The 21,950-nt window shown below is 38.6% G+C and overlaps 1 protein-coding gene across 4 annotated transcripts; it reads right to left on the bottom strand.

Moving 5' to 3' along the window:
• Nucleotides 1–147: 147 nt before the first annotated feature.
• LOC140930316 (uncharacterized) lies at nucleotides 148–18,242 on the bottom strand. 4 transcript variants are annotated; one of them, XM_073379998.1, is made up of 22 exons: nucleotides 18,119–18,242; nucleotides 15,551–15,677; nucleotides 11,288–11,472; nucleotides 10,560–10,744; nucleotides 9,532–9,575; nucleotides 9,387–9,457; nucleotides 8,873–8,935; nucleotides 8,337–8,399; nucleotides 7,634–7,780; nucleotides 7,317–7,356; nucleotides 6,698–6,771; nucleotides 5,674–5,731; nucleotides 5,018–5,127; nucleotides 4,087–4,182; nucleotides 3,858–3,969; nucleotides 3,573–3,715; nucleotides 2,769–2,829; nucleotides 2,528–2,586; nucleotides 2,316–2,432; nucleotides 2,048–2,176; nucleotides 1,490–1,580; nucleotides 148–776 (listed from the first exon to the last, which is right to left on the bottom strand). In XM_073379998.1, exons 1-22 carry the CDS (start codon nucleotides 18,197–18,199, stop codon nucleotides 736–738), a joined length of 2,097 nt encoding a protein of 698 aa, XP_073236099.1. In that variant the 5' UTR covers nucleotides 18,200–18,242; the 3' UTR covers nucleotides 148–735. The 4 variants fall into 4 exon arrangements, with proteins under 4 accessions (XP_073236099.1, XP_073236100.1, XP_073236102.1 ...); XM_073379999.1 differs by lacking the exons at nucleotides 15,551–15,677; nucleotides 18,119–18,242 and adding exons at nucleotides 12,422–12,558; nucleotides 13,985–14,013 and having other exon boundaries at nucleotides 3,858–3,972; XM_073380001.1 differs by lacking the exons at nucleotides 15,551–15,677; nucleotides 18,119–18,242 and adding exons at nucleotides 12,422–12,558; nucleotides 13,985–14,013.
• Nucleotides 18,243–21,950: the final 3,708 nt, after the last annotated feature.

Genomic DNA, 21,950 nt, shown 5'->3' with positions numbered 1-21,950 from the left:
CAAAGTTATAAAATAATAGTGTGGAGCATATACAGTCTGATAGTAACCCAGGTGCTTAACTTAAAATTACCTAGCCACCTAGTCATATGGTTATCAGAAAAAAATAACCAAAAAAATGCTAAATTAAAGTGAAATTTGAAAAAAACAAAAGTACAAAAAACTGACTTTATTTCACAAAGATATAATTACAGATTTATAGGGATATGTAGTTTAATACACAATAAAATTTCAATATAATACAGACGATGGAGAAAATCATCTCAGGTTTGTGTAGTATCTGCTAAAACTGTTGGAAGCTTTACATTAACTAAAACGTAAAACCTATACATATCTTTTAGAGAATATTTTCCTTCACATTCTGTGAAGCTACCTTATTGAATAACTTAGTTTACAAAAATAAAACTGTTAAACTTGTAAAACTGTGCTGCATCTCTGAGAAACTGTAAGCTACATTGAAAAAATATCAGCTCAATTAAAAGCTGTTAAGTTGCCCTCAATTCCATCACATAACATAAAAAACACTTTTTTTTATTAAAACATAATTAATAAAATAAGTGTTTTTACCAGGACAACACCTCCTATAGATATATTAAATATTTTGCTTATAAAAACTAGTACAAAGTAGGCTTTGTGCATAAGTTTTGGCATGATTATCCTGTCCTCTTACAGTACAAAACTCCACTTAATACAAAAATACTTTATACAATTTGAGTTTCACAAAGATGTGGCAAAATTTTATCTGTAAGTGTACGCTGTATCAGCAGGTACCAGTCCAACTGTGGAAACAAAAAATTACAAATTAATCATCATACAGTTCCAACAAATAACATGATTAAATCATTTACATCAGATATAGTTTTAACTTAAAAGTTCTTGTTGTTGTTTTTTTCCCTACTCTTTTCAAGCATGACTGACTTAGGAGTCAAACTTGGGGCCACTGGGAAAAACCCCACCCAGTGACTTGTGCCTGGGTGACTGAGGCAGAAAAAAAAAATCAATGTGAAAATGTGTCAAATTTTTGAGTGAATTACAACATTTTCTTAAATTATAAAAAGATCACCATAAGAAAAAGAAAGATTTTACTGGGTTTTTATTGTGGCCCATAAATGAGGATGGAAACAGACATTTTGCCAGAGGAAAACCTGTTGGCTATTGACAAGGGTGACCAAGGAGTTGAACTTGGGACTATCGAGAACAAATCCAGCTAGCGGTTTGGCTGGGGATTCAGTGGCAGATCCAGACCTTTAGATAGGGGGGTGGGGCAGTCATCCAGACCCTGAAGTAAGGGGGGGTGGTCTTGAAAAAAACATTTTTGACCCTTTGGGCCTCAGTTTGGTCTAAAACTTAGGGGAAGGAGGGCGTGCCCCTCCCCTGGATCTCTGCCACTGGGATTGAAGTCAGGGTCTCTGTATTGCAATTCCAGCCCTCTGCCTCCTTAATTTGAGAGAGACGTAAGGTAATTTGAAGCTTCAATGGCAGGATATCTTACGTTTGTGTTTCCTTGCAAAATCCTTTTGTTCTTTACTAAGTGGCGCGCCTGCCCCAGGTCTTCCCCACATGTTGTCCATGGTTTTCAAATGCTACAAAATGTAACACATTAAAAATCATCAACTTCTGTTTGTCTAATTAATAAAACCATACATTTGTATGGAGCCGACTTTCATACAATGTTCAGGTAGCACTTCTCAGATCAGTGCTTGCCTGTTGCAAGCTTGAAGATAGTAATGTGAAGAGATCTTTAAAAGTTACACGAAATGCTGATTTTTCCTTGACCTTGTTACTTGTTATGTCCCTACTATCCAAAAGCCTAGCACAGGCTAAAAAAATAAATATGTTGCTGGAAATGTGGTTTTCAGTGTCCCTGTCCTGAATAAGTTGTAAAAATTTTATGCATGCCTAAACAAGGTCAGGTTTTCATCACTTATCAGGACCCCTACACCCAGACTTGAGTAAATTTCCACCCCTCCAAAAAAAAAATCCAACCCAATGAGTAGGATATGCCATTAATTTATTATGCATTTATAAATGTATTACATTAAGTTGCTACCTCAACAGACTTGATTCGCTGCTCCTCTGCACTCTTTTTCCGCTGTAGATCTCTCCAGTGAGCTTGAACTTCAAGGTCAGTGTGATAGTCGTAGCTTTTCTCATTCTTTGGTCTCCTTATATTCAATACCTATGGTCAAAACAATAGTAAACATTAAGGCTAGGTCCACAGAAAAAGAAATCAATGCCGAGAGTAAATAGCTACTAATTTTGCCTTAAGTCATCAAGCAAATTTCCCTGGAAAATGGCATCTAAGGTTATTATTGTACCTGTGATGTCACATCTGACGTGTTTTTCTTAGGAGCAATAATTTCTTTAGTAGTCGGATCATAACTGGGTTGTCCAACTATTCCAGACCGTACCCATGAAGCAGCATCTGTTTCATTCTAAAATGACAAAAAAGAACAACACTTTTAAACTCCACACATATCATATCGCGTAAAGAAAACACACTCGTCAATTTAAATGGTACATTTCTTACATTTAACAGGTCTTCATGTTCAGCTTTTCTTCGACTTTTGCTTTCTTCAGTCTGAGTCACTGTATATAAATTTAAAGAAAAGTCAGTGTATTGAACTTTTGAGTGACTGAAGCAATACTTTGGTTCCAAGTGGGAGGATGTGGGTCTGGTGTGGGCATGCAGTAATTGGTGTAACATGCACTGTTGTGGTGGCCCAGCCAAAATAAACTTTTGTCTAATCCAATACAAAAACCCAACTCACACAAAGTTGAAAGTAAATGCTGTTTTGCTTGTGTGTCCATTTTTCCAGCCGGAGAATAATCCTACAAAGTAATGAAAAAAGTGCTAGTTAAGACATGTGCAAACCCACAGGTTTTGCCCTAAAAGATAGCCAGAGTGGCACACAATTGGCACACTGTCTTTTCATAAAAAAGCCTAGCCTTCTTATTAGTCCGCAAATACGTTTCATAGATCCTTGAATAAAATTAATGGCAGAGATCAAGATAATCCAGCTACTACAACAAGCCCTCCCATTCATACTAAAACAACATCAATTTTTAAGGATAATAAACAGATTCTTTTCCACTTCAGAAATGTAACTAAATGTAATGGACAGAACCTCAATAACATCTAATAAATTTGTATCCCCTGCTAGGGAGGATCTAAGATTTTGATTGAAACCTAATAATGATTGTATTCTGAGGTGAGGTTTAATTATTATATCAAAAAGGGGTAAGAATATGAAGCAGTATCTGGAATACTGGTCGGGAAGGGGGGGGGAGAGGGAGGGGGAGGGGTGCATAGGTAACCAAGGAACCCACCAGAGATCGACCCCAATTTTCTGGTCCCTTAATACTAAATACCCTCAAAACTTCATACTGCTAATAATATTAATTGCTGCTACCCTCAAACTGGTTGAAATGTGATCACTTGTGCATGAAAAATGTACTTTTTACTTGAGATAGGCAAGACAACCTTGGGTTCACTGAAATCACAGCTCTTGAGAATAAGCTATTAATAACTTTTGGAAGCATTTAAAGTAAAAGTGGTGTTAATGTCTACTTACACTTGAATCATGCAATACTTTGCCAGCTGTCCGAGTCTGGATTTGCCCTTCGGCATCTTTTATTGGAGCACCTGCCCCTGATCTTCCCCACGGGTCATAAACATTGCGCTTATTTTTGGGGCTGAAATCACGCTGAACTGTGTCTACAGGATAAAAGGAAATTTTTTCTTGCTGAAGTAATACTGTATTTACTCAAAGAAGCACCACCCCCGACTAAGTGTCACCCTTAATTAATTTAAGTGCCTACAGTATGAGTAAATCATTAATAATTGTTCTTATTGTTACCTCCAGTATAACTTTTGGTCAACGTTTGTGCCTTCTTTACTTTCAAGTTTCCATGTTCATCAACATTTGGAGCTCCAGCACCTGGACGATTGACTTCAATACCAATTCCTGCCTGTTGAATTTTTAACAGGTTTCTATGATTATATAGTTTTCTTATTGATTGCACATTTAAGGTAATTTTAATAATAATATTGCAGGTCACTTTGAAACAATAGTTTTTTTATTTTACCGTGTCATTTTCATCCCTTGCTCGTAGTGGTTTGACAATTCTTCCTTGTTGATCAAATGTTGGTGGGTTTCCGTAACCTCTTCCCCAGGGATTATACTGCAACAGATAAACATATTTTACCTTCAGAGAACTTGCTTGCTTCATCCTCACCCTTGCCCTCACCCCCACCCTAACCCTAACCCTTTTTTACTCTAAAAATAACTCATCACATGCTCAGTACACTCGTTTAGTGCTTACATCATTTCTTTAAAACCCAGGGCATGGGTACCCTGTGGTATTTTGCTCCAGAAAGAAATGCCACTATACAGTTACGCGACTTAACAACTGCAAACAAGCTGATGTGGAATCTCCATGCCCTAAGCCTCTGCCTTATCCTTCCCCTCACTCTTATCCTTCAGCCTCATTCTTACTATTACCCCCTCCCCCCTCACCTTTATACTGACCCTTACTCTTACCCTCTTGAACCCTAACCTTGCCTTCACGCACACCCACACCCCCACCCTGACACTCGCTATTGTCCTTACCCTCAGCCTCACACTTACCCTGGATCATTACACGTTTCTGGGGAACTGCCCACCTACCCCTTCCCTAAGCCAACATTTTGCCCTAAGTGAGAAGTAAGTGTTAATGCTGGCTTAGGGGAAGGGTAGGTGGGGAGTTTCCCCAGACATGTATAATGATCCCTTACCCTTACCCTCTCCCTGCTCACAACCCCTACCCCTATTATCCTCACCCTTATCTTTATTTAGCAATGTCAGCAAGAAGCATTTGGTTATGATACCGGCTAAAGACCTAAGCAGCTGGGTTAACTTAATTCCAATAAGCACCAAATAGCACTGAACTCATTTACTGTTACAAGTTGAGAGACTGGAGGAATCCACACCCATATCAAGGCATAAAAACTATTCAAAAGAAACGCTCTCATTCACACCTCAAATGAATCTCGATCTTGACTGAAGGTCTGTGGATTCCTTCTGCTAACATGCCTGAGTTCTTCTATGTCCTTGGACAGGGTCGTGGGAAAGCCTGCTTTCACAGTTCCTTTACAAAGACAAAATGAACATTGTTACTTGCCAACTCACAGGCAACTCAGCAGTTAAAACCACTAGAGGGAAGGCCTAAATATACCTGCCTGGGTGGTACTTAGATGGTACATGTAAGTAGAAGATCATCATTATTGAAAAAAATTTTAATCCATTTGTGGATTAGAAAATCTTAGCAGCATTTGTGTATATCTTTCTCTCTTTCTTTAAATAATGAACTTTCTGTCACAAAGTATCAGCTTTTAAACTGGTTGTTAAAGGGCTTCGCACGTCAGTAGGTCTTCAATATTTTTACCTCTTCCACCTTCCAAAGGGGTTTTGTTAAAGTATAAATTTATTTGAATTTCTTTAGGTCTAATGTCAGTGATAGGTGAGGGATCTGAGAGGGAAATTTGCTATTTTTTCATGAGGTGTTTCTACGAGATTATTGCATCAAATTTCTTTCTATATGGATGTCTCAACCACGTGAACACATTTTGAGACAATCACAAGGAAACTAGGCTTGACAAAATTTAGAAGCTGCATTAAATAAATTGCCACTTACCAGATCCTGTTTTCCGGGGAGCCCCAGCACCTTCTTTTCCAAACTGGTCTGTGTTCATCTACAAACAACATAAAATGATTGGGGTTTTGAGGGGTTTCTTCAAAATGTTGTCAAGTCTACTAATGTGAATTAAGGATGGCTCCTCACTGATACCTGGCAAAAACCCCTATTTTTCTCATTTTGTTTCACACTCCCTTTATCTTTGATTATGTCCATACCCATATTTGGTGCTGATATTGCACTTTTTGAACTCGCATGACTGGCCACGCCCATAATTATGCAAAATTTTAGTTTGATGCTAAACATGTCAAATTAATCGGGGAATTTTAATATATTATATTACTTGGTAATTCAATGTTTTCTACTCGCCCCAGTCTCCCTCTAAAATGAAAACATTACAGTTTACATAAAACAATTAATTTCCAAAAAACCCCAATCAGTTCCATAAACCTTGTCATAAATAAAAAACAATTTATATAATATTAAATCTTTTACAAGCGGTGTAACTTTGGATCAAAATAGGTAGAAAAGAAGGGCGTCACAAGTCAAGTGACCAGGAAAATCCATCAATCGAAATGAAACTGATATCCTTTTTTAAATAGAGTCAGGCCTACAAAGTTTTAAGTGTAGAGGTTTAATCCTCTTTAAACCAGAGAACCCTGCCCCACCCCTACAAACTTCCTGTGACCGATTCTTTAATTCACCTGAGTAGTAGTTATTGTATTGTAGAGTCTAGTAGTATACTAAAAGTAAGTATGCTGCTGTCATGAAATTCTCCAAAACCTCTAAATTCATTCATTTATCCTGGCATAAAGCTGTCTATAACGGTCCTCTATTTCTGTTGTTATATAGTTTGTTGTTTTCTCCTCGATCCTGTTAGCTGTTCCAAGAGTTTCCAGGTGACCCATCATATTGCAGCAAAAATTTGTTATTTCTAGTACTGAAATTTCTGTAAGTACAGAAGTTTTAAATTCCTTTGTTCATTGTTTAGGGTCTGTTGTGAGAATATCACTGATTAACTTACATGTTGCAGTTCATCTTCAATGCTCTTTCTTCTTTGAAGCATTTTCCTTGTTCTTGAGGTTTCAATCATGGAGTCTGCAAACAAACAATTCCCTCATCAGGAAATGAGAAAATCTACACATTTTTTGCCTCATTACCAAATGCTGCATGTCGCTAAGTCCTGAAATTCAAAACAGTGGAAATATCGGGGGCGGGGGGAGGGTTCACAGAAAAAAATAACACATTCCCATTTTTGGATATTTTAGGGTATTTAAAGAATACTCACAAAAATACCAAATTTGGAAGAGTGCGACAAGTCACAATCAGGGAACTTGGTTAGGAATTCCCTGGTTGGGACTTGTCTCACTTTGCCAAATTTGGGATTTTTATGGATATTTTTAAATATCCTAAAATATCCAAAAATGGGAATCCGTTATTTTTTCCTGTGGTTGTTTGGCAAAAGACATTATAAATTCCTTCTTTCCTAATCACACATTCTCTTTGTTGAGCAACACAGTTTTTCTTTTTTTTTCTTTCACATAATCATTTTTCATAATTAAGTACTTTTAATTCACATGCTGTACCTAAAGTGAATGTTTTAAGTAATGGTAAAGGAGAATCAAAATTCATCACATACTCACCTAATTCATGTCTGTATTTTTTATCTCGTCCACCATACCTCTGCAAATATAGAAATGTCTAAATAATTATTGTGTCAGGATGCATGACTTCTTACATGATGATTTAATACATGATTGTAAGGAAAGATTACAGATTATTCAACCCTTGATAGACATTTAAAGTGCTTCAGACAGTAATATTTCTTACTCAGCGCAAGTTTGTAAAGAATAATACAGTGAGGCTTACATGTAACATGCCGTTGTCGACTTTATCATCGTCATCATTACCATTATTATTACTATAATAATTTATTAATATTACACACTGCTTCACTCACCAAACCAGGTTCAACATCAGTTTTAGCTGCATGCTTTGGAAATCTTAGCTCAGGGTCGGCACGGAAACCTGCGGCAACTCTTCCTGATTCCGTTCTGTTTGGAGCCCCTCCTCCAACTTGCTGACCTCCAAAGGGCAGTTGATTACCCTAAAATTAGGTCAAACCACAACTACAGTTGTAACTGTCATTAAGGAATGTGTTTACCCAGTTAATATCCATATATACTCCCCCAAAAGAGGGTTTTTTGGTTTGAATCTCCCCCACTCGACTTCTGGAAATATAAGTTTAGGTAGTCCGTACTCTTGTTTAACCCATTTGCCCCTGGAAATTTTGCAAAAAATCCTGGTTTTGAAGCTAGTCGTGCAGTTTTCTGGTCACTGTCATCACTGGAGGCAAAAAGCTACCCAAAATAGCAAAAACTAAACTAGCTGAGAAAGTTGCTAGTACGGCTTTCTGTAATTTAATGGGCCCCAGTTGTTCAAATATTGGATAGCCCAATACACCGGATAAATTACTATCCAGTGAATAAACTTGTATTAGAGAAACCAGCTGCGTTATCCGGTGCGTAGAGATTTATCCACTGCATAGCAGTATCCACCATCAATTGAACATTACTGGGTCCTGGAGAATAATTAATTTTATTAATTAAATGATAGTTCATTATTTTTATTACTTATTATTGTAAATCAAAGAGCATCCTTACCTCCTGAACAAGAGACTGGATGTTCTTGCTTCTTTTTGTGTCAGGTTTTTCATCCATACCAGACTGTGACAATATACATCAAATGAATGCAATGTTATGTTAATAAGTTATTGTCCTTCACTCACTTAGAATTTTCATGTTGTAACTCTTTAAGGTCACTCAGAAAATTTCCACAGTTCATACTTTTTTAAACCAGTCAACAATGTTTAGGTGTTACTGAATTTATAGCTTATTAACCTTTGTCCTTATAATAGGCCCGGTGGGAAGGGGGGGGGGGGGGACTTGGGTTAATTTTTGCTGGGTATGTGCCGCTGGAGGGGCTTATACATGGAGGGGCTCATTTTCGCCACTACACACCCAATTACTGCATATACCCAGAAACTTGAAATCTTATTGACAGCCATGCAATATTTTATTTAGGGAGAAAAATTATTAAACAGCACTCTGCCACTTTCCCTTTCCCTTTCCCCCCTCCCCACCCACCCTGCAAAAAACAAAACTAATATTACGGTTTGTTATAATATATACACACTCACATTCAGAGGTGCACCACCACCCGGTCTCCCCCAAGGATGATAGCTTCTTAGTGCTTCAAGATCCTGAAAGTTTTTGAGAGACCAAAACAATGCCAATATTATTAATGAGACCAGAGGCAATAATCATTGATTACAGACCCACGTTCATCACTTACGGAAAGGAAATCGAGTTGAAAGGAGTCCAGTTTCCCAGCTGAGATGCCCCTGATAAAATCAGAGGGGGCAGCTAATTGACAGTCGCCCCTGATACCTCGCAAATTTGTGGCTTTGTACCACAGGAACACCAAGATTAGGATGCGTTTTGACAAATGCGATTAAAACAAAAGTGAATGTTAAGGGTGCACTTTTTCAAGAGAATCCAACATTAAACTAGATCCCTGAGATTCTTTTCTTCTGTTTAGTGACAAATGAAACAAAAATCCAAAAATGGATTTTTGAACATGCTAGCAATATTAGTGCGGGCCAAGACCATCTGTGGTTGTTTGTCAATAATATAATCAATGATTTTATATACCTTTCTCTTTTCCTCCTGTATTGCTTGCCTCTGCCTTGCTTTCTCTTCATAATGTCTTGCTAAAAACTCATCTGAAAGAGTAAATTTTAGTATGCCTTAATTTTTTAACAAAAAATAAATCCAACTTTGAGTCAAATATTATTACCTTGTGTTTGTGCTAAAGTTTGGTTTTTGAGGGCATCTTTTTCACTGAAATTGCAAATTAAAGTTTGATCGGTTAATTACAATAATTTTATTTCATCCTAATAATAAGATTGTAAAATAATAATTATTGTAAGATCCTTACACTCATACAGTGACTTTACTATCGCTATGTGAGGCATTACCACCACTTAGATAAGTTATATGAGTACAGCTGTAGTACACGTAATTACATCATTAATGTACTGCTGTTAAGGGTATAACCCTAAATAAAAAAATTTCAAAAAAATATTCCAAATTTGCCTTAATTTTGTGCAATCTTAAGATTTAAGTATTACATGGCAAAAGTTCTGCCAAAGAGGTTTCATCTGAATGGTAACACCACAAGATTTTGTCCAGATTTAAAAGTTAGAGTGACAAATCATCTCACCCTTGATAACTCAGTCATGTCATCAATTGGGTTCATCGTTGTCAAGGGCAGTGGCGGATCCAGCCCCTGAGATAAGTGGGGGGCCAGGTCTCAAAAAATACTTTTTTCAGTCTTCGGGCCTCAGTTAGGTCTAAAAATAAGGCGTGGGGAGGGGGGCAGGCCCCTCCCTTGGATCCACCACTGAAGGGAGTGGCCCAGGGAGGGGGGAACTTGAATAATTGTCCAATGTTAGGGTTGTCGCCAGTCAAAGGTTTATTTTAAATAATATATATACCTTCCCTGTAAAAAGAACCATAACCCATGTTTTTGAACCCAGTTTAAAACAAAGGACAAAATGTTCAGTTGTTTACCAAAAATCATGGCCTTGTTTAGGACAAGCTCACGTAATTGAATACACTTTGCGGGATAAAAAGAGGCCACTGGCCACACCCTGTCCAGTGCACCATAAGGGAGTACCCTTCCCCGAGGTGGGAAATTCTAGAAATCAGAGAGATTTCATCAGACACAAAAGATGGGTAAGGCAAATTTAGGACATGCCTCTTTACATGAACATGACAAAAAACAAGAAAATCAGACTTTCCTTTTAAATTTTTTACACTCACGTTCTCTCTTCCAGCCATAGTGAGTTATTTGGGCGTGGTGCAGGCGCAGGTCTTCCAACCTTTGTAGCAGCATCTGTTCCATAAAGAAACCCTAAGGGTCTGTTTGCCTCTTCTTTGAGTTGGGCTTGACGAAGGACCTCATCTGTACCATAAATCATTCTATTGCTTGCTGAACCACCGGGAATCTATAAATTAAAGGAGACATTTAACTAAAAGTATTATTATATGCCCCAAAATAAGCAACTCCTGTCCATTTTGGACAGTGAAACAAGCACAGCCAGCAAAAAACTGCAGGAGCAGAGAAGGGGAGAGCATGACCACCACCCCCCCCCCCCCCACCCAACACCTCCAGAAAAACCGTTTCTCCTGTCAAACTTTTAAAATGTGAGATGTGGAACAGGCAAGGTTATAAGAGGGTTCACCAAAAAATTTTATTCAAGATTTGGGATCAGTATCTTCTTAATAGCGACATTAAAGAAAAAGAAAAAGGAATATTTTGAAGGCAAGAATCAGCCAAGGTAAAATTTGTTAGTACAGATCACTAGAATTCACGCTGAAAACCCATTGTGTGTTATTTTAGGGTGTTCGAAATATTGTGAAATAAATTTGTACCATACAGGGATACCAGGAACAAACTCTCTTCAAAATTAAAGCCATTCAGGTAACCAATCAGTGGAGCTTTTTGTAAACAGTGTTTGTCTAAGCTAAAAGAAAGTGGTTTTACATACCCGTCCTTGTACAAAATGTTGCTTCTTAGTGAATCTATCATTCAGTGGTCTTGAATCATTTGAGGAGGATACTGCCAACTCAAACCCTTTACTGTGTGTATTTTGTAAATGATAATTCTTGCTTAATGGCCGCTGAGTGTCCTGCATGGAGAAAGGGAATGCTCTCTGCGGCTCCTTCGGGAACACTGTAAGTATAAATAAACCAACTTACGAGAATGTTGACTTAATTTTGCGCTTGGATTGCTTGTTTACTCATATCAGACCATACTGAAAACTACCGCTTACAAGCCCTGGGTTTATATACATCTTTGTAAGGAGTCCTGGGAGGGCTTAATAATGGAGGGGCTTGTGTCCAAGGAGATTTATGACCAGAACAGAATAGTGCTGATCAAAATATGTTTGTACTTCCTGATTTTCAACTGAGTTTTAAAATGACATAATAAATTAATAATGTTATATTATTTTCAATTATTGAATTCATGTCAATACATTTGAAAGGGGGCTTACATCCGCGGGAGGGGGTCATTTTGTTTTCCGGTAAAATTATGGGCCTATAATGGTGGGGGGGGGGGGGGGGGTGGTGCTTATCCAGTTTAAGTGGCAGTTTACAATATGAGTGGAGGTCACCCGTGTATAAAATGGACAGAGATGCTGGTCTGAAAATTAGAATCAAACCCTTGATAAGAGCAGTCTGGGTAGGGCACAGGGTTTAAATTTTACATATTTGACCCCTCAGGGAGATCACACTAAAAAGGAAAAAAAAAGAATGATGATGTTGACATCAAATGCTGTCTTGAACTTCACAGTATGACAGCATTAATCTAAATCTATATCTATCATCACACACAGCATTTTATGTTATTTTATTTACCATTTCATCTTATTGTTATATCCTATATATCAAGCCGTTACATGCACACAGAGCCTGAAACTCCACTTTTTACAACTCCTTTTATCACACTATCACCTGTATTACTAGAGGTGCATTATTACATTAAATTTATAAGAACACAATGATTAAAGCAGTGCTCTTATCGCCGTAGTGCAGAAAGTGAGAGGCTTCAGCCTGCCCAGTCTGAGCAACAGAACAGGGGAACATGACATGAGGTGCAGACTTCTAATCAGTCATCTTACCAGTGCTTTTATTGCTTGGGTCTGAACCATAAACAAGCCCGCTTCCACCTGCACCACCAGTGACTTTGCCACTATCGAACCACTGAGTTTTGTGATGATGATAGCCTTGCTGAAACTTGACCGGGTTTGCAGCATCCCTGTAAGGGGTCGATCACCCACAGGCTATTTTAAGTTTTCTCTTTCAAAATCAAAATTTGTTGTGTCAAGTTTTTCCTCTCAATAAATCATGGATAATCTCAACGAGAACATATTTGGCAAAACAGGTAAAACTCCCTGACTATTTTCTCACATACACCAATTTTATAAATTTAACGTCAATGTGCTAAAGTATATGGTTGGCAAGAGTTTGTCAACATCTTATACAGTGTAATGGTCTACAAAACAACACTTCTTTCAGTTTTGAGGTAATGTAACAAAACACAAACTCTTTTCTCTTGAGCTGGGGAAGGATACCTTCAGTTCCTGTTTCACCACCGCCCACAAATTTATTTAAGCTACAATCTTGGACACAATAAAATGGAACAACAAACTCACAATCCCCCAGAAATTAAGGATGAACCTGTGCAAAGGCCAAAACCCACCATTTTCCCATTTTTAATTTGGAGGGGAGGGTGGGGGTCTAAATTTTCCTTTATTTTGTCCAAGATTGCAATCATGGACACAACAAAATGGAACAGCAAAAACCCTAACACCCCAAAATCAAGGTGAAGCTGTGTGACAACCAAAACACGCCATTTTCCAATTTTCGACTTGTTGTGAGGGGGGTCTAAGACAGTTTTCCATTTATTTTGTCCCTGATTGTGGCTGTAGATCTAGCCCTTTAAAATTCCACAAATATGGTGTGAAGACAATGTTTTAAGTATTTTTAGAACAGCTGATCAGAACTGTTGTTCTTTACTTGGACATAATTGTTATTCTATGCACTCTATGCACATGCATAAAACAGGTTAAAACCCTGACACCACCACTTGAACCTCTTGATCAACCACTTCTTTAGTAGTATTAAATCAAAGCGTGTACTAAATCAAAGTCGTCTCCGAACAGATCTTCGTCAACATGGCCAAGGAATGGGTTTTTAATCATACATCAGCAGCCCGGGTCACTTCTCGTTTAATTACATGACAACGATTATTGTAAAAGAAGACTTCATCATAAATTCCCTTCCAATCAAACAGCTATAAACAAAGCAATGCTTGAAAACGACTGTTTAACCCCGTGTACTGTTGTGAGAGAGGAATTATATAAAGGCATACGCGGTTTTCTTTACACAAGCTTACATTCTTTGCATTAAAGATTATAGTACTCGATCATCTAGCGATCGCTGAGGTTCTTAAGGAACTTCAGTCTAATATATTATTAATGTAACAACTGTAAGCAATTCTAAAGTCATGTTGACACAGAAACGAACAAATAATCACAAAAGATCTACGATGGCCAGTCGAATCTGTGTTGTCGCGGGAGACTAGACATTTTACGCGCCTAAATCGCAGATTTTTTGTAAGAAGAAACAAAAATGCCCTTTGAAGTTCGTTAAGTAAATCAGATAAGAGAATTCTCACTTACATTTGATGCTGAAAAGTAAATTGATGAATTCCTTACACGATCGCATAGAACGAGACCATCTTACTTCATCGACTCTTACGTTGCTATAGCAACATGTGAAAAGGATAAGCCCCGCGGCACAACAAGCGAAAACAAGAAATGCAGAAAATATGTAAACTATCTTGTTTGCGGTTTAACATTTCCTTCAATTATAGATCTGGGTCTGAGAAGGAAAAAGGGATAATGGGTTTTTGTTGCATTTATAAGCTGATTGATTTCATAGCTGCAACACTGCTAAGAATATCTATAAAATACAATTTGTGCGATTTTTTTTTTTAAATTACTGGATGAATGGATTTTTCAAACTCAGTGAAAAGAAACTAATGAGGCGATGACGCTCCTTTTTTTCGCTTGACAGATGATAAGATACGTAATTTACCTTCGTCTGTTAACAGTGTGCTATATTGGGTCTTGATTGTGCATAGCCTGCGACAATTAACCCACGCCCTTGAGCCGCCCGTAACCGCCCGTGCGAATCCACCTCTTTTCTACCGCTTGTGACGTCATCAGTTTTAATAGTCAAGGATAACTTTGTCCGCTAACTTGTACAGAGTGAAGAGATCTTTCAAACCATACAAGAATGAGCACAATTCAGTCAAGGACACCGGAGAAAAAGGCAGAATACCAGGTAACATTGACCATGAAAATCTTGTTCCACTTCCCACCGACCTTTGCTTTCAACTAATGCCAAGATCCTAAAAGCTCTCCTAAAAACTTTTCCTACCAATCTGAAGCCTACTAAATGCCCCGCAAGAGAGAAAAAATAAGGCAAGGAAAGCGAAGAAAGAGGGGAGGAGAGAAAGCAAAAAGTAAAAGTCAAGACCGTGACTGAGTCACTTTTAACTCCCCATCTTCTTCTTCTTCTTCTTCTTCTTCTTCTTCTTCTTCTTCTTCTTCTTCTTCTTCTTCTTCTTCTTCTTCTTCTTCTTCTTCTTCTTCTTCTTCTTCTTCTTCTTCTTCTTCTTCTTCTTCTTCTTCTTCTTCTTCTTCTTCTTCTTCTTCTTCTTCTTCTTCTTCTTCTTCTTCTTAAGACAGTCTATACAGCTTCTCTTCTCTGACGGATCACGGGGCAGGTTACCCCTCTTCTGACTGGCGGTTCACACCCACTAAGTTTAGAACTGGCATTGTCTCTACTAATTCGTTTTCGGAGTAAAAGTTTCGTCAGATAAACAAAAATGATTTTGAGAAGCAAATATTAATTTCTCTCCGCAGAAACAAAGTGACACTTTCTGCATCATGGATCCAGAAATCAAAAACCGTCATTCACAAGACGTTAGCTGGATTTCACAACATTTTCTTGCTTTCAGCTAGCTAGGAAGCAAACTAGTTACCGTCCGAAAGATTACATTTCTCGGACTGATCACTTTATATTCCGGGTCCACAACAATGTTGCCAAACCTTCAAAAAGGCTGTAAAAACACAGGTAAAAAGGCTGGCCCAGAGGCCATGGACAATCCTAGATAAGTAGCCACACCTTTACCCTTCTCTAGTATAAGTCAATCAAATTCAGAATAAAACAAAGAATACCATGAACGGAGTTGACGTGGAATAACGATTTTCTGTCCTGATTTAAGCTCCAAGGATCTCTGTATTTCCAAGGCTTTAGAGCATGAGTTGACACGGGGCAAAACACAGAGGAACGGAAGGACTCTCCCTGCAGATAAAATAAATAAGTTAAATATTGGGTCTCCCTTTTTACGGCATTGAGAAGTGGAGTTGGCTTTTCGCAACATAGAACTGATGTGGTCCATGAGGTAACAATGCCATACGAGAGCAACCAATCAGCTTAGAGCGCGAGCGCGCGAGCTGAGAATCAAATTGGACGACAAATCGAGCAATCTAAAACGGGCGCTGTCTACTCTTTCAATTAATATATAGATTTATTCAGGGCTAAAAGAGAAGCTCTCTTTAATATAAAATCGAGTAATACTAAAGACAAGGTGAAGACAACGAGAACGGTAAACAATAGATCTAATTAGGAAAAAAACAACTTTGCACATGCAGCACACTTTTTTTTACTAATTAGCAAAAAAACAACTTTGCACGTGCAACACACTTTTTTGTGCATTTACTTGCCTTTGTTTTGCACGACTAGAGTGGTTTTCACTTGACTGTCGTAAAACCAAAACCAAAGTAAATACACTAGCCAACCAAAGGGCGTAGTAAAACCAAAACCAAACCAATTCCTCAATTACTTTCGACAGTCAAGTGAAAACCGCTCTAATACGTGAAACTTCGTCGTTTATACAACTTCCTATTTACACGTTTTATGGAGAAAATGTTTGTCTTCCTGTTCACTCTGATTTTTCTCTGCCTTATTTTCACCTTGGTAGCCGCTAGCCGCGTTCTCATTTTCTCACCGAGGGTTATAATTTTCACGTTTTTCTTTCTACGAAATTGGTCTCCATTATTTATTTCTCGCTATAGCTCGAGCTCTTTCCCTGTTTTCCAAGTTAATGTAGACATTAAAATTTAGGGGGAAAAAATCTTTTTTTTTCTCTCTCTCGCTAAAAGTCCGAGCGGCCATGTGATTAACAGCCGAAACGAGCGTAGCCTGATTCTCAGACGTCCGAGGTCGTTCGCGGTCCCTTTCGCTTCCCTCCCTCTCCCGTCTGATATACTCTGTGCGAAGTCGTGTTCGTGACGTCAGAGTCATTGCCAATTTTCACCAATCAGAGCGCGTGTACCATATTTCGAGAAGTGTGGAATGTATGGAATGTAATTTCCCACACATCGAGTCAAATCAAAATGGCGGAAGATGTGGAAGGTTTCGATTCAGCCGTGCAAAACGCTTGCCAAGTTTTTGGCGTGGAAACACTGTTCCCCGAACAGTTCAAAGCGCTTAAAACGTTTGTTTATGGTACTGACGTCCTTCTGAACTTGCCAACGGGGTTTGGAAAGTCTCTTGTGTTCCAGATGGCTCCTTTAGTTCACGCCGAGTTATCACGAGGCCGCGATGGATTTGCAGCGAACCCAGTAATAATTATAATATCCCCTTTAGTGAGCCTCATGGAAGATCAAACAAGTTACTTACGGAAATGTGGCATCTCAGCTTGCTCGATAGGAGAGGATAAGGTACTTGACATGAGGATTGAGAAAGGAGAGTGCTGCGTGGTATTTTCTTCCATGCTTCATTTCTTACGCGCGTTGTGATTGGCTTTTCATATACACAAAGGGCTCTGACGTCACGAACACGACTTCGCACAGAGTATATCAGACGGGAGAGGGAGGGAAGCGAAAGGGACCGCGAACGACCTCGGACGTCTGAGAATCAGGCTAAAACGAGCGGGGCGCTTGAAATGCAAGTTTCACCTCAGCTATAACACATTCCTTCCCCGACGGGCTGCTCCCGGGCCCCTTTCCCCCCTCCCCCAGAGTCTGTACGGACGGGAGGTCGTACACCGACGTCATAACCAAATTTTCTTAGCTATGGGGCTCCGCTCGCGCGTAGATTACTTGGAAGCACTAATTTCCTGCTTACATAGAGGGAGGGTAACCCTTCCAGAAGGCTTTAGGCAATTACCAGTGTAAATCAAAGCCGTATTTTAGAAATCGAAGTGTATCGTGTAGTAATTGTCTTGTAAAGTACTTTATCACCTTCGTTTGCGTAGTTTGAAGTGAAACCACTCAATGCGTGGCCAGGCATACAACGGTAAGTAGCTAAAAAACTGAAATTATTGTTTGGATTCAAAACCTTTCAAAAAGATATGCTTTCATGCCGCTGACACAAGAAGAACTAGGATCATCATTACCGAAGATTAGTTATTGTAACGAAATCCTTTTTCAAAACTGGCCGTTTTTCTAATGTAAAACTATTTCAATTCACTTTCCCCTATCACCAGTTGAAAATAAAGAACAAATGTAATAATATCTCGAACACAATGTTTGATTCGGCTTAGGGCGAAATTCTGATGACATTGTGATATCAATCTCTACCAAGAAAATTTGGATGAATTTGAATAGCAACACTTTCTGAACTTTCGGGCATCTTCTACTAAATCAGTTTATTATTACCACATGCACACCTGGCGTTGAAATGTGCAGAGAGAAAAGAGTCAGTGAAGTTGGTTAAAACATTAAAGTAAGAGTACCTACCGAGCATATTTGATTAACAGGTGCAGGCCCCCAAATATTGTTCTTGAGCACGTAAGGCAGCGGTGCGCTGTTCGATCGCATTTTTCCAAGCTACAGTAAGTGCTTTAACCTCAAGATTTCCGTTGCTTCATGAGTTAACTTTGTTATGTTTTGTAGTGAGGAGAGTATGTAACCAATTTCAGTTACCAAAGAATCTTAGAGGAATTATTTGGAAAACTAAAGTTCAAACCATTGACTTCAAATATTTTTTCTTCTAATTTATCAATTAGACATTGTTAGAAGCGTCTAATTTACCATTGACGTCACGAGTTGAAATGAATTATAGCGGAGCTCTCGTGCGCGAAGCGCGCGCAGCGGAGCACCATAGGTAAGAAAATGTGGTAATCTACCCATTCGAGAAAATTTGGTAATCACGTGACCGTACGCCCGACCGTCCGTCCGCACCACAGGCATACCAATGTAAAATAACTCAATCAACAGGTATGTTGACCCAAATGCAACTCGAGGTTATTTTGGCGGGAAATCGCATGGCCACCCGCGTCTTGTAAAGCAGAGGCATCTAAAGAGTCAGTAAAGACGATAGCGGAAAGCGGAAATTGTTTCTTTATCCGTGTTTTCTAAAGTATTAAGCTTAGATTAATTGTCATGTCGACAAATTTGGAGTATAGAGCGAAAGAAAGATAGAGAAAAAGTGAAAAAGCGGCAGGCCAGCGAAACTCGAAGAGAAAGAGGGCGACAGAGATCTTAAGCGAGAGATAAAAAACAAAGGAGACATTTTTTTGTTCGAAGAACAACATGAAAATTTTGTAGCGGCCGTGACAAAATGAGAAATGCTAGCGGCCACCAATGCAAGGAGAAAATGAGCGGCAGTGAAAAAAATGTGAACGAGAACACGTACGACATTTCCTTCATAAAAACGTTTCTGGAAGTTTCTCGTTGTAGTCGTGCAAAACAACGGCAAAGAAATGTACAAAAAAAGTGTGCTGCACGTGCAAAGTTGCTTTTTGCTAATTAGACCTATTGTTGTTTTTCACCGTTTTCCGGCGTTGCCTTCGCCGGTTAGCATCACACGATTTTGTATTTTGTTTGAACAAACTATAAATACTATCGAGAGCTTCGCTTTTAGCCCTGGCTAAATCTATATATTAGCCGAAATAAGTATACGTCGTCATTTATTCATCAGAGCTGAGTATACTACCGCGACGACATATTCTTTGTGTGTTTATACAGTTTGCCCTAATTCCGGCATGCTATCATGGGCTTGTCACTAAAAGCATGTTTTCTCATGCGCTCTTTACATGAGTGAGTTGAATGTCTGGCGTCTGCATGTTTTCGTCCGCTTTGGTTATCTTTAGGCAATATTCACACCATTCCGGATAGCTTTCGAGCAGACACGAAAAGCCCAGCGATGGAGTAGAACAAGTCGTTCACACGACATCGAACATCGCGCCGTAGTGTTGGCCGAGAGGATTTGGTGAACTTAATAGGCCACCTCAGAGTTTCAAAAAACCTCACTTTCAAAATGAAGCCAAGTGCACAACCTTTCTGGATAAAATGAGTTTCATTTCCATGAGAATGAAAAATCATTTCCATATCAAAGGCTGAGCACTTAACCTCGTTTTGATACAGAGGTCCGGGGGAACTCGGAAATGACCTGTAGACCAATTCGGCTAACTCAATGTTATACCCAATTCAAACCCTTTGGGAATAAAACATTTTGTTCCAGGAATTTCTATATCATTTAAATGTGAATGCCACATTATAATGCAAATACAGTACACAAAGAATCTTAAACCCGGGAGATTTAAATTGGGTACAACACTGAGTTAGCCGAAAAGGTCTATTGCAGTCCTCACTCGTTCCTAAATATTAATTTACTTCCGTTTCAGTGGATTCCAGCCCTCGCTCTTACTCATTCATTTCCGTTACGGTGCGAATTGCTGGTTTGCACGTGACGTCACGGCGGCCATGTTGTTGGTCAAGAACAAAAGCTTTTCTCTCCTCTGGGAACTAAACTCTATTTTCATGTAAATTCTTCGAGGAAATATTCTTTTGTTTTGACCTCCAACATGGCCGCCTTGTCACGAGGTTGCAAACCAAGAATACCGGTCCACATTACACCGAAGTGTGGCACAGAACCAATCCGATATGTGACTCTCCACTTTCGAGATCGGCGGGGCGTAGTTTCTCTCCGTTACAGAAATCGCGCTGAAATCACCGTTCTTAAGTGTGAACAGAAGCTCTATCCGGTATGATTTCACAGCCGTAAACTTCGTTGAAACGCGATGCTTTCTCTCTAGCATTAACCGCCTCAAAGGGCAGGTTTCAGCGGCGAGTTGTCATGCAGTTGGTGTTCTTGTTGCCGTCAAAGCTGATAATAAATCGCAGTACTGTACACAATAAATTATTGAAAGGCAACTTTATTCCTTGAAATTCTCATTTACAACCTCACATTTACACACCTTAATAAATTAAAACTAGTTTCTTAATACTTTATTTTCAACCAACTTAATAACAAGATACCTTTACCGTTAGACTGTTCACAACTGTTCGTTTAACGCTTGTAAAACTTCGCAATAGAGCTACTGGACACAAAAATGCGGTTAAGGCTAGGGAAGGGAGGGGCGGAAAGCCCTTTCTCGAATTCTTTCTATTGCATTGAGAAACTGACAGACTATATACCTTGAACAGTCTACTATTATTAAAAACTAGATATCCATAACCATGACAATGCTGTCTCAAAAAAAGGCGCACTGCTACCACTAGATGGATAAGTCATAGGGTTGCCATTGAGTTTAATCTGAAAAATCTGCATACGAAGTCTGAAATATTGGAAGATTTAAAAATTGAATTTGCAGGAAAGTAACTTCTTCAGTACAACCTAGCCCTTTGAATAACCTTTGGACTTTTTTACTTCTTACTTTGTCAAATTATAGTTTTATTTTTCTTGTCTGTGAATGTCCTTCCGTCGCCCCGTATCAACATACTATTCAGACACTTTAAAAGAAAAACAGCTACATAATTTCTCTACGCACTGTCAATAACCCGGCCTTAATCATGAATTTCTTTTAAGACTTATTGGACAGGTCACAACTTATTTAACGAAAAGAATTTTGCCCGAAAATTTTCACAGAGTAACGTTAATTTATTCTAGTTCAATAAAGGAGCGACCAAATTAACAAGCACAACGGAAAGTGATTCTATCAAAGTGCTTAATAGAAATAAAGCAAAAACACTTCATAAATCTTATCACATCGATTTTATGTACATTTGTTTCTAATAAATATAGTTTGATCATATAACAACCCGGTTCAATCTTCTTTTAGCAAATTGAAACAAAGAATTTCGAAGTTCGTGAATCTTGAATGCCCTAGCTGTTTTGTAGTTTTACGAACTTCAGTTTTTTTTACAGTGTGTACACTGTACAATAAATTGGGAGTAAAGACTGTAAAATTTACAAAACTAAAATCAAAGAGAGCTCCGTTTAATTTCATTACATATTTTGGGGGCATTCCTTAGTAAAATCATGGCCTTTCGATGCAGTCGCTCAAGATGCCCAGAGACCATGTCTTTCGGCTCAAAGTTATGTCGCTGAAATCTCAGAGTTATGTTAACCCACGAAGCATTGAGAACACTTTTAAATATGAGTAGTTATCGTTCTTAAAACCGAAAATAGTTTGGCAAGAGCTTCAAGCATGATGATTTTCCGGCAACTTGATCGTAAAGCCTTCTCGTTATAAGTACCCAGTCCGTAAAGTATCCAAAATTTTACGTAATTGTTTTAAGTCGGTTCCGTATAAGAATAACACAAAGCGTTAACTCTTTTTCTTAC

Source organism: Porites lutea, chromosome 3 (genome assembly GCF_958299795.1).
Source record: "Porites lutea chromosome 3, jaPorLute2.1, whole genome shotgun sequence".
In the NCBI taxonomy this organism is placed as follows: domain Eukaryota; kingdom Metazoa; phylum Cnidaria; class Anthozoa; order Scleractinia; family Poritidae; genus Porites; species Porites lutea.
This window is presented reverse-complemented; position numbering and strand designations above follow the sequence as displayed.